The sequence below is a fragment of the Myotis davidii genome, unplaced genomic scaffold (assembly GCF_000327345.1).
Source record: "Myotis davidii unplaced genomic scaffold, ASM32734v1 scaffold892, whole genome shotgun sequence".
In the NCBI taxonomy this organism is placed as follows: Eukaryota; Metazoa; Chordata; class Mammalia; order Chiroptera; family Vespertilionidae; genus Myotis; species Myotis davidii.
Window position 1 is genome coordinate 1,316,990 of NW_006284341.1, and position 13,059 is coordinate 1,330,048.

General features: G+C 40.9%; 1 protein-coding gene across 1 annotated transcript; it reads right to left on the minus strand.

Annotated features, from left to right (window-relative positions):
* Positions 1-3,598: 3,598 nt before the first annotated feature.
* LOC102753547 (chromosome unknown open reading frame, human C4orf26) lies at positions 3,599-11,615 on the minus strand. The gene is made up of 2 exons (XM_006754569.2): positions 11,506-11,615; positions 3,599-4,832 (listed from the first exon to the last, which is right to left on the minus strand). Exons 1-2 carry the CDS (start codon positions 11,570-11,572, stop codon positions 4,444-4,446), a joined length of 456 nt encoding a protein of 151 aa, XP_006754632.1. The 5' UTR covers positions 11,573-11,615; the 3' UTR covers positions 3,599-4,443.
* Between the last annotated feature and the right edge of the window lie 1,444 nt (positions 11,616-13,059).

Consider the following 13,059-nt stretch of genomic DNA (forward strand, 5'->3'; position numbering starts at 1 on the left):
GGACCCTTTCTCTAATCTGTGCCACACTTTGTCATGTTGGCCCCAAGGCAGCGCTATGTTCAGCGTCTCCCAAAATTTCTTTTAAAGACATTTTTATCAGCATCTGGTGCTCACCAATGACTCAGTCTCCGGGCTCAGGTTCAATCCAAGTGGTGGTGTGGGAGTTCATTGTTGTCTCATGCCTTCTATTGGTCCCTTTGAGACCCAAACTTCCAACCACACTTTCCATCCTCCCCCAAATATCAGTGAATGTGAGAGTCCCAGCTCAACCAGCCCATGACTCTTATAACTAAAGTGTGAATCATTACAAGGTTGTTAGTAGTGTGGGAAGCAGGAATAGGATTTTATTTTTAACTTATCTTTAAGGCATGGATAAATTTAATATTAATTATTTTGTGGGGATTTTTTTTTTTCAGTTTAGAACTCAAATCTTTCTTTGTGCTGTAAAGGAGAAGAGAAATGCTTAGTAATAATATACATAATGCAACAGGACTAGTTCTTACCATACAGAGCAACATACAAGCACTTTGACAGCCTACCTTTACAGTTTTAATTTCACAATGGCATACTTGAACATATTTCCCCATACATGCATGCCTAATACTTCTTAAATTCCAATGATTCATTGTATCATACCTGAATCATTAGTTAAGACTTGAACTATCATGCAAACATATTTTTAAACATTAAAAAAATAAAATAAAAAAAGAACCCAGAAGGCAGAAAAATCCCAAAGGAAAAAGTATTGAGGATTTTTAAATTTTTAAGTAAAATTTAAGGGGGAAGAGGGACATATTAAAAAAAAAAACCCACCATGAGAATACTTTACCAATTTAATAGATAAAACTCAGAAACAAATATTAACATAAAGGGTTTTCAGACCTTCCCTTTAATTTTCACAAAAGATCACAACTTACAAAGGTCCACCCTCTCCACTCCTTGCCCCACCCTGTGTTTTGCTCTTATTCTCCCAAAATGATTTTGGCTGATAGTTTATTCTCTACTGCTGGATTATTTAAAAAGCACAAAGAAACATTTAAACTAAAGCTGGCGATGGATTATTAACTCTAACCTTAGCAAGAGTGCATGATCTCTGTTTGTTACCAAACAGTACAGGAAGTTTACAGCGACCACAAAAGATTATTTGGTTCTTGTTTATAATGACTATGAAAAGATAATAGTAAGCAGAAACTTTTGCAGTTATTGATTCTGACCACAAACACAGAAAAGACAAAAGATGTGTTTGTAAGGCACTACTCAACAGACAAAATTTCTTCAGAATTCATTGCATTTTCACTTAGAATTTTCAATCACAAACTATCTCAGTGGGGGGAAATAAAATGAGTTACAAACCCAGAAGAGTGTATCTAACTTCATTTTACGTGCACACCAAAATCTCACACTGAAATGCCTTTAAAGTCCACGTGGAGCTGCGTCCCCCCAGGTCAAGTTCCCCTCTTCCTGCGGCAGCTCGGTCGCCCAGCCTGGGGTGTTGCTGTCCACTCTTGGGTGACGCTAGGCACTTGCCATGCAGCGTTCCCCAAGATCCTGTCTCCTTTTTAACCTTCCTTTTCTTTGCACCCCCACCCCCGGTCTAATCTTACTCTGTCATTTCCTCCATCTGTCCCCAGGCCCTATACTAACCACTTCCTCCCCCACAACTAAACCAGGGTGGTACTTTTTGCCACTCACTCCTCTGTGTTGTGTTTAATGGTATCATTTTACTTTCATTTTGAGATAACTTCAAACTAGACAAGAGTTGCAATGATTGTATAAAGATCTCCCATGTACCCTTCACCCAGTATACACCAGTATGTGAGTCATTTGGCACATTTGCTTTATATCTCCCTTCTTCCCATTCTCTCTTTTACACACACACAAACATACACACGCACACACTTTTTTCCATAATAATTTGAGATTTATTTGTAGAAATCATACTCCTTTACCCTCAAGTACTTCAGATCTTACATAAGTATGTTTTCTTACCTAATTATCAAATTCAGAAAATTTGATGCCGATATAATACTATTACTTAATACATGGTCCACGTTAAAAGTTTGCCATTTGTCCCAATAATATTCTTCATGGCAATCTCTTCCTTCCCTTCCCACCTCCAGGATCATGCTTAGTTGTGGCGTCTTTGTAATCATCTTTAAACTTTGTCTACCATGACATCTTCACTTCTGAAGATTACAGGGCAGTTGTTTTGTAAATGTCTCTCAATTTGGGTTTGTCTGATGACTGCATTCAGGGTAGCCTTTTTCACATAATTAGAACTTCAGGCTTGCATAGGCTATTTTTACTACAAAGCAAAAGTTGAATTTAAAGGTCATCACACCCTCTCCACAGACTCCCATTGCTTCAAGAGTGGCTAATCTCACCTGTATGCTAAGAGGAACGCATTTGATAAACTAGCTCACTTTGAGGTATTAGTACTGAAGACGGTACCTGAGTCCATAAACCTGCTAGGCATCACTGTATGTTAAGAGAAAAATCTATTAACCCAAAGGATGCAATTTCTCAAAAAAGTCACAAGAATTTGCTTGTACTTGCAGGTGTGCGCCTGCTTTCTATATACCTGTTCAAGGGTGAGAAGCAATACAATTTTACAAAAGGCCCTCACTATGAAACACTGCAGCAGTCGTCTGCTTTCTATAATAGATGCAATAACTGACTAATGAAGCTGTTAATCTGTCTTTACTTTGTCTAGTTCTCCTAGTGATTAATTTCACGTAGCAAGGCCTTTAGGGACTCAGTTCAGAGCACTTAACGTTTGGATTGCACAATTTCTAATGTTTGGGAGAGAAAGCACAGCCAAAGCCAGGCTGGTTGGGCAGTGGGAGTTCCAGCAAGAGCACTGAGTGCCAGGTGAGTGGTGAGCGGGGAGCAGTGATAAAAGAGGGGTCCTGAGAGGGAGGTGAGGTCACAGACAAATCTTTCTCTGTCTTCAAGTTTGCCTAAGGTTGGCTCATTTCTGCTTATGCCCACTAACCAAAAAGAGAGAAAAAAAGAGATCAAGGTTATTAACAAAATACAGAATTTCTTAATGAGGATTTCAAGTATAGATTTTATTGAAGCCTGACATTTTGAAGCAAATATCTGTTCTTATAATGAAAATTTGTTATGAAGTGAGTAAAGGAAATAGTTGTGTCCCCCCTTCCCCCCCCCCACACACCCTCCCTTATCTTTAATACAGCAAGGAAGCAAAGCAATCTCTTTACAGTTCCCAGGCAACGTTCCCAGCAACCTCACATCTCTATGTTCTTTCTTTTCTTTGTAGAAACAGCAGCACCAGCAGCAACTTTTGCACATAGTTCTTGGGAGGAAGAGGTGTTAAGATACAGACCACATGTACAAAACTAGTTCCTCTGTTACAGGCAAGATGAGCGGCACAAACGGGAGTTGGTATGTTACGGAGTGGCTAAAGAAATAACCAATGGATGTCATCTGTGGGATGGGTGACTTATATTGCACCCTCGAAATACAGGCTTCCTATAGAGGAGTAAACGTAGGTCTGTGGAGTCCTAGAGTTGGGAGAACATTCATGTCACCTTAATCAGATATTGAGCCCAGACCACACTGAAAGTTTTAGGGGAAGTGTATCATTTAAGCTAGTATCTATATGATAACAATGTGAGAAAGTGAGATACTTATCATGCTCATTTGCTTAAAAAGTTAACATTAAAGTACATTTAGATAATACAATTAAAAAGAGTTCTGGGGTTAGGTAATTCAGTGTACGATAGCTTTAAAGCATTACCTATAGTCAGATGTCCTATAATTTAGTTTAATCTTTAAAATTGTTGTTGTTAGAAAACTGATTGGATCTTGAAAGTTGTCATCACAAGGAAAAATAAATTTGTGATTATGGCTGGTGTCAATGTTAACTGGACTTATTGTGGTGACCATTTTGCAATATATACAAATATTGAATTCTTATGTGATGTTATGCCAATTGTACCTCAATAAAAATATAGTAAATGAATAAATAACCACTAGTTATATCCCTGCCAACATGCTTTAAATAAAGCTTTCAGTTTCCCATAATTTCTTTTAAAGTTCACTTTGTAAATGCACCTTGCTCATAAGTCTTCCAGTGAGTGTAAAAGGGCTTCATTAATGTCTTCATTTGATCTATAGCAATCTTGATTTATTGAATTCTCCTTGCTCTAATTTAGAAGATGGAGCTGGTTCTCTGGCATCTCAGTATGGACAGGAATGATCAGAACCTCTCATTTTAGGGTTTTATTTGCACAAACATTTGTGGTCCTAAAAATTTGGGGATAAGAATAATGTAGTTATTGCTCCTATTTTGCAAACTTGAATGACCTATGCACCAGTGTCTTCACTGCTAGCAAGGAGAACAATTTCTAGTCAGTGGTGTTTAAGATAAGTTTCCAATTCAGCAATTTTAGTTGGAAAAAGAAAACAGAACTATTTTTATAGTCTTTTCGGAGGTATTGACCTCCTCTGATTGAGCAGGTTTGGGGCTTCTCTCTTCCCTCTTCTTTCCTCGGATGAGCTTCCTCTCCAGAGTCTTCTTCTGGGGAAATAGTTATAATGTTGACTAAGACGATTGTTTGGCCGAAAAAAAGGACGGTAATGAAAACGGTGGTTGCACCTCGGAGGGAGGAAAGGTCTGTTTGGAAACCTGATTTGGACTCTGGGCCTCCGTGTTGGGAAAAAATGGAAAGGACATTTGGGTGTCCTTGTGATGGGCTGGATCCTTGTCACCGGCCTCCTTGTGGCAGGTGGAGGGGTGAGTGTGAAGATCTGGCAGTCTGTAGGGCCCTCAGTTTGTGAGCCTCCGGGAGGGGTGACTACTTGTCCTGTGGGGAGAAAAATGCAAGTCAGGAAAAGCCTGATAACAGCAGCAGAAGGGAGATGCTTGAGGGGCGGCAGGAGAGCGCGATTAGAAGGGAGAAAGGGAGAGGTCTGAGTGCGTTTGGAAGAACTGCCAATGTTCAGTGAAATGAAACATGGACACACCTTATGATCCCACAGTTGCACTCTGGGAATTTACCCAAAAGAAATGAGTGTATATGTCTACAAAAGACTAGTTTAAGAAGATTCATAGCAGCCGCATTCATATTAGCCTAAACTGGGATACAACACAAAGGTCCATCCATCGGAGAATGTATAAACAGACTGTAGATATTCATACAATGAAATAGAACTCAGCAATGAAAAGGAAGAATTACTAATACAACAATATGGATGCATCCCACAGATGTTATGTTGGGCAAAATATTCCATTTGTATCAAGTTCAAGAACAAGCTATACTAATCTATGATTTTAAAAAATGTAAAAAAAAAATAGCTTAGGGTTGAAGTAGGTATTATTTAGTGGAAAAAGTAACCAGGGAACTCTTTAGATCTTTATCTTGGTAGTTGTTACATAGATATGGAGATAAAGATTATATATGTGTGTGTGTGTGTATGTGTGTGTGTGTGTATACCCACATACACTTATGTATACATATCTACACACATGTTTATACACACATATATGTATGTATGTGTAAAATGTGATCAATATATACCTTTAAGATTTGTGTATTTATAGTCAGAGAAAGATAAATATATGATTTCACTTCAAGTGGAATCTAATGAACAAACTAAACTAACAAGCAAAATAGAAACAGACTCATACAGAGAACAGACTGACAGCTGTCAGGGGGGTGGAGGGTTAGGGGCTGGGTGAAAAAGGTGAAGGGATTAAGCAAAAATACAACAACAAAAAAACCCCTCATAGACAGACCAAAATATGACAACTACCAGAAGGAAAGAGGGGGATGGGTAGGAGAGGGTAAAGGGGGAATAAATGGTGATGGAAGATGTGACTTGGGGTGGTAAACATACAATTCAATATATGGATGATGTATTATAGAATTCTACCCCTGAAACCAATGTAATTGTATTAACAAATGTCACCCCAATAAATTCAATTAGAAAAGATTTATACATTTTATTGTATATAAATTATAACTAAATAAAGAAAATTAGTTGAGAAACAGAACTTAGTGCTAAGAAAATAAAAATAACTGCCCTTCACCCCAACAGGCCATTCATCCAAAGGCCTGCTTCACCTTCCCCAAGGAGGAGGCAGGGAGCCTCTGCACGCAGCAGGGGAACAAGCACTGGGGACCAGGAAAACATTAGTTTCTGAGAAGAAATTTGGATGAAGCTCAAGTGTCCAGGTCTTCCCGCTAGCTGTATCATCTACTTGAAAGTAAGCTTCCCTTTAGAAAATTATTCCTTCACTCCCCTAGCGACTTACCAATGTAGACCCGGAAAGGACTGCTGCGTGTGAATGATGGGAAATTGAGCTCCTCACAGGAAGTTGGGAGTACTGAGGCCCTTAAAAAGAGCTAGATACCCCTCACCGTTAGAACAACTGAATTCAGGTTTCTTGGTTGTATTGGATATGCTTATTGCCTGCCTGTGCTCATAGTCCCTCCCAGAGATTCTGTTTCACCCACAACCCCTGGAAAGATCAACCCTGTACACTTTTGGCTATGGCTGATTGGACTGCTGTTAGACACTTCCCTCATTCATTGCCTGGCCAGTGACCAATCAGATTCTCACTTGAGAATTTCAACAGAGACACAGTCAGTGGAAGGTGTAAGACAGGAGCTGGGTTAGGTTTTGGTCAGTTGAATGTTGAGTAAGCCGAGAAGCCCGTCTTTCCATAGAAACTATAAAATGGGGAAGGCCTCTCAAAGAGAAAAAGAGACAAGAGACCATGTGGTAACAGAGTGATGAGGAAAGTAGCCTTGATTCCTGACTTTCCAGGGCTGGTCTGACTGAGGGCTGGTTGTATTTAAAGTCTTAGAGATATTCTTATAATAACCACTCCACTTCCAGTTCTACTCTTTTTTACAGCTAGCTTGAATTGGTGTCTATTCCTTGAAGGACATACTGACCCTTTCTTCCAGACCCATCTAGGCTACTGAGTATTGAAATTCTATGACTGAAACTAGATTAAAATATTTCAAACTACAGAAGATGATTAAATCCCACACTACTCATCCTTTCCTCATACAAAATTAGATCAGTTCTGAACCCTTTGTAACATAAAAATCTGCTGAGATTCCAGTTGCTAGGGGAGAAGCTAGCCTTACTCTTAATCCCCATCTTGACACTTTGCTGTCAGATCAGGTTTAGACAGACCTTGAGCTCTGTCACTCAGTGAGCTGCATTCCAGCTGTACAAACCAACCAACCGTCCGACCAACCCACTCCTGTGCTCATCTTGTTTCTTAAAACCTGAAGCTACCCCCCAAATCCCCAGCTGACAGTGGGTGTTAGAACCTGCTAGGCAGCTTTTCTTCTGACTCTGGGATGTCCTGAGGTGTTCAGTGTTTTCTTCTGGGAATTTCTGTGGGCTCAAGATCAAGGTACAAGTTTGTCCATTAACCAACCTAAGAATGTGGGCAAGCCCACATAAAACCACATTCTTCCAGCAGACTAGACACATGGTGACTATTTCAGGTCACTGGTTGGCTAGCACAAGTGCTCCAAAATGGGGAAGCCACAGGGATTGAGTTGGGGACTGTCACACATTCTTTACAAGGTTAAGGCCAAACATCTGGGTGAGGGGGTGATGCCATTCATGGTCTCCAACTTTGACTGAGTTAATATTTCTCATTAATTCTTTTTGTTAAAAATGCTATCTTTATTTTTTTAAACATATTTTTATTGATTTCAGAGAGGAAGGGAGAGGGGAAGAGAGAGATAGAAACATCAATGATGAGAGAGAATCATTGACCAGCTACCTCCTGCACGCCCCCTACTGGGGGTTGAGCCCACAACCCAGGCATGTGCCCTTGACTGGGATCAAAGCTGGGACCCTTCAGTCCACAGGCTGACACTCTATCCACTGAGCCAAACTAGCTAGAGCTCATTAGTTCTTTTGTTTATCCTTGTTCTGCTCAATTCCCACTGTCTTCTAAACCTTTAATATGCTCCTCAAAGCTGCTTCAAAATTCCCATTCTTCTTCCTTTACCTGAAGAATTCTCTTCTAAAGTCTCCCTACCTTTCTAAGTAATTTACTTAGCTTAATACTTCAGAGAGAAATCTTTGGTGATCTGCCATGAAATTCCCTGGTTTCTACTCTCATTGCAAAGAAAAGTCTGCACACTTCTGAGTCTGTCACCCCTCCCCCACCTATTAAATCCATTGGAATCTGACTGCCTCCTCCACTCCCCAAAGGCTACTTTGGCAAAAGTCACCAGTGATTATGGGCTTTAAAAACGTTGGTTCCAGGTGCTTAGAGCACCATGTCCTGCCATCGTTGCTTGGCTTACTTCTATGCAGATTTCATATCTAATTTCTCCAGGGAGGCCTCAATCCTGAGGCTGTGTTAAGACAATATGCAGCATGCTTCCATAGCATCCTGTGAGCCCGTGATACTCATGAGTCATGTGATTACTCTTCAGAGGTTATATTCCTCCTCCACTGAAATATCCACTTGACCATCCTGTAGACCACATCCTTTGACCTCACCCCCAGCATGGTACCTAGAGTAGAATTGATTGATTGGGAGAAATCTGTTTCGATAACTGCAAACGTTACCATGTTCCTGTCTCTCAGGGATAATGCAATGGTTACTAAGCAAATAGTTCCCACTATGTAACATACTGACATGCCACCAAAGACACTCAATATCAAAGATGAGAGTGCCTCTGCAACCTTATTCAGGCCAAAGTAGGTCAAATACTTAAATGCAGATTAAAAACATTTTGAGAGGCAGAACAGCATAATGTTTAAAAGCTTAGGCTCGAGCCAGGTGTCCCGAGCTCTGCCGTTTAACAACTGCGTGGCCATAGACGGGTTCCTTAACTTCTCTGAGTCTCCTTTTCCTTATTTGTAAAATGGAGAAAATAATACTGCCTATCTCACTGGTTTGTCGTATTATCTGAAATAAGATGTAAAGTGCTCAGAACATTCCTGAGCCACAGTATGCAGTTAGTGGTGTTAGCTACTGTTGTGATTAACCTTCAATGCTATGGAAAGATTCTGTTAGCAAGAGCCCAATGTTCTTGGTTCCATTTGGTTACACTTTATACATAAAATCTGTGCACTATCGATAGGACTAAAGGGTACAGATCTTATTACAACAGGACCTCCATGAAGACAGGGACTGCTGACTTTGCGGGTCACTGCTATGTCCCTAGCATCTAGAATAATCCCTGGCTTAGAGTGGTGCCCAGACACATTGCAAATATGTGGATCTGATATGGAATGAATGGCCAGCCAGACATTGAATTTTCTTCTCTATAGATTTTTGTAAAGCTCAGTGAATATTTAATGTCAGTCCTAGAAAATTCACAATAATAACTTACATTTAAAATTAGAGTAAAATAAAAAAATTAAGCCAAAATATTGCTTAGAGTTTAGATATCAATTTTAAGTCGGTTTATTATAGTCTAGACATAAAACTCATAGCATACCAGCAACTAGTACTTTAAAAAAAAAAGGATAAAAAGACTTCTATATAAATATGTAATTACCTGTAGTCTGTGGTTATTTGGGCAGACAATAGTTGGGTTGTAGAGAACTATACAGATTTTAAGAGAAGTAAGCTTCATACTTGATTTATAAGTACTAGTATGCAGTCCTTCCTTTCCATGACACATGGAGTATTAGAAAAATCCACACATGCTTTTGGAATTGAACCAGAAAAAAATATAAATCCTGTGATTAATTTACTCACCACTCAACCTAATTTTTGACTTAGTTAACTGCAACTCAGTTCATTGTGTAGACTCACAGAATGAATGACTGGCTATCTTGGTCATATCTCTAATTTTACAGGTAAATAATTTGGAGCTCAGAAAGTGTCACGCAGGCTTATTTCATTTTCAGCAGCACACAGGGTTCCATGCTAGATGCTGTGGCGCATGCAGAGACGATAAAGACCCGGCCTGAGTCAGGAGTGCAGATGCGCTGCAAATACGTGGATTTGTAATATGGAGCAGAATGCAGCGATGCCATGGGTGGTGTACAAGTTACTATAAGTATTATTCCAAGATATCGGAGAGATTGCAATTTTGTCTTAAGAAAGCCTTTGTGAAAGCAGTACCATAGTGACATTTAAACATTGTCATGAGAAGCAGAATTGCAGTAAACAGGGGGCAGAACAGGCAGAGAGGCAGCCCAGCCTGCCAGGGAGAGGAGAGGGTGAGGGTTGTGGAAATGAGCAATGAGCTGGGACCAGGGTGGCTTGGATAGAGTGACGCTACATTGGATGGACTTCCATGTCCGTCTCAGGGACAGTGGGGAAGTGTGAGTCAAGGTCAGAAATCACATCTCACATTTTAATTGGTGTTCTTTTGGTATGAATAAACCTCTAATCTCATTATAACCGGTTTAGCTACACATTACAGTTTCCTGACGAATGGTTCACTTTCTGAATTGAAGGCATGAGGTGGCTAGTTCTGTTTATGGTATTTCTTTTAGATGTCACTTTTAGCAAGTGATGCTTGGGGGCCTTGTCTTAGAAAGAAGTGGGGCAGGGGTTATTTGTAATCTCTGTTTCCTGCCCTCTCATCACCGGAGTTCATGCAGAGAGTGGACAGGGTGAGCTCTGGTGGTTTCTCCACCAGCTCTAAGGTCTCTGCCCCTCTCTGCTCTGCTGTGAGCGTTGGGGGATGGAAGCAGGGAACTTGTTGGAGGCTGACTAGCTTCTGGCTGGGCCGATGCAAATCCCCCAGGGGCATGTGAAGGGGAGAAAGATTCAGTGTGACTCCTGGGTCTCTACTCCCTGAACCATAGTTAGTTCTGGAGCGAAGGGAAACAGTCATCAGACCCAGGTCTCCCAGTTTCTTCTTCCTCTCTTCTCCTCTTTTTATCTTTTTCTTTCATTTCCCCAGAGGTTTGTAAACCAAATCTAAGGCTCAGGCCACTTGGAAATTTCATAGTGGAGGAAAGGAAAAAGAAAAGGAACAGTGGAGAGATGGAATCTAATATAATCCTAAAGAAAGAAATCTATGCTCATCTGAATGGCACCAAAACACAGCTAGATAGATGTGATTAATTAAAGCAACTAACAAACAGAGACTAAACACCCAACGTGTACAAATTACTGTGCTTCTGGGGATAGAAAGACATGGACATTGCTGTCATTCAGGGCGGCAAATTGTTAGCATTAGAACCATAGTAAGTAGTATTAGTATAGTGTTTTAAACTTGAAGAGCTTTTCTTGCATGATGGCTCACACCCCCCGTAATAATGCATGTTTTTAATCCTGTCACTTCACATACGAAGAGACTGATAGAGAGGTTAAGTATGTCTAACGTCACAGCGCAAGAGCTGAGACTGAGAGTAAGGTCTTCAGATGATACGGTTCAGCCTGTTCTTCTCTAACCATACAGGCTGGTGGAAGCTGACAAACGTTTTCAATTTATGAACATGTATAATCATGGAGCCAGATTTTATCTTTTCACACAACTTTCTGATTAGTGGGCCCACAGTGGAATAAACACAAAACCCCCTTACCTTCTGCCACCATTACCACCAACCAGCAGACCAACAGCCAGCAGGAGAGGCAGAGCCTGTGAGCCATGGCTTCTACCTGAGCAGTCGCTACCTTGAACCTAGCATTGGTTTAAAAGGGAGTTGGTGAGTCACCGGCCTGAGTCAGGTAATTTGCATTTGCACAGTGGACCGCAGTGGTCAGAGCCTGCGGTGTGAGGCTAAGAAATCAGCAAGGAAGTACCAGAAAGTATTATCAACCAGAAGCTTCTTGCAATGACAGCTAAATATCCTTCATTTGTCCTTAGAGTTGGACTGTATTCTTTTAATTCCCTCAAGTCTTCTCCCCTGTTTACTTGTATGTATGAGTCTCCCTCCACAAGAGAAAGATTCTGTGTGGGAAATAGTCAACGCTGCTTCCTTCTGTGGAGCTTACTTACTTAAAAAAGCCAAACAGGACGGGGAGGGCATTATCAAAAGGCTTCCTGACCCAGGCAGTTTGGAGAGGCTGTTCGTAGGCCTCTGACCAGGATTTATGGCTTCTCTGCTTTTGTGCAGGAGCTAAGGGCAGCAATCAGCAAAGTATCTTCTCTGATGGCCACTGTCTAAACAAACACCAGAGTTTGGAGAGATTAACTTAGCGAGTTGTCTTCCAGGCTCTTCCTTATGCACCAAATTTCCAATCAGATGGACATGATACATCTGTACCCAGGTATTTCCTGAGAGAAGGATGGGCAGCTGCTGGAGGAGTGGGATGGGATGGCCACAAGTGATTAAGAGCGTAATCTTGGTACACAGTCCAACTTTAATTTTCTTAAAAAAAAAAACAACAAAAGTATTTATTGATTTTTAGAGAGAGGGGAAGGGAAAGGGAGAGAGAGAGAGAAACATTGAGGAGAGAGAAACATTGATCAGCTGCCTCCTGCATGACCCCTACTGGGGATCGAGCCCACAACTCGATCCAGTCAGTGTCCTGACTGAAAATGGAACTGGTGACCTTTTGCGGCATGGGCTGATGCTCAGCCACTGAGCCACACCAGTGGGTCTGTTCTTTTCCCTACCAGCTGGGTAGCTTGGGGTGAGTCCCTGGGAGTTATTGAACCCTCAGGTGCCTCATCTGTAAAATGGGGCTTGTATTATTTTTCTCAGAGGATTATTGTGGAATAAAAGAGTCAATTGACTTACAACTATTTCAGCGTGTGGCCTGTGAAGTGAGTGGTTGTGGTTATAAAATTATTCTGACTCCAATTTTTTCTTCTCTTAGGAGGTGGTACTTGCCAAGTCATTCAGTTGCTCAAAAGGCCTCCACTTTGAACAGAGCATTTTCCTGGGCATTACAGAACAGCAACACAGAACACAGACCCTAGCTTCGAAGAGCTGACAATCGAATGAGGAAGACCAGGCAAACAGAGAACCAAAATGAATAAGGCAAAATGGTAAATTCCACAGTCTTGATATAATCCTGGGCAAAATTCTAGAACAGATGATTAAACGGACGATTTGTCAGCAGCTTGGAAAGGAAGCAGGGATCATCCAGACCCAGCTCATTTCCTTTGATTAAGGCACTTCCCACTGGTT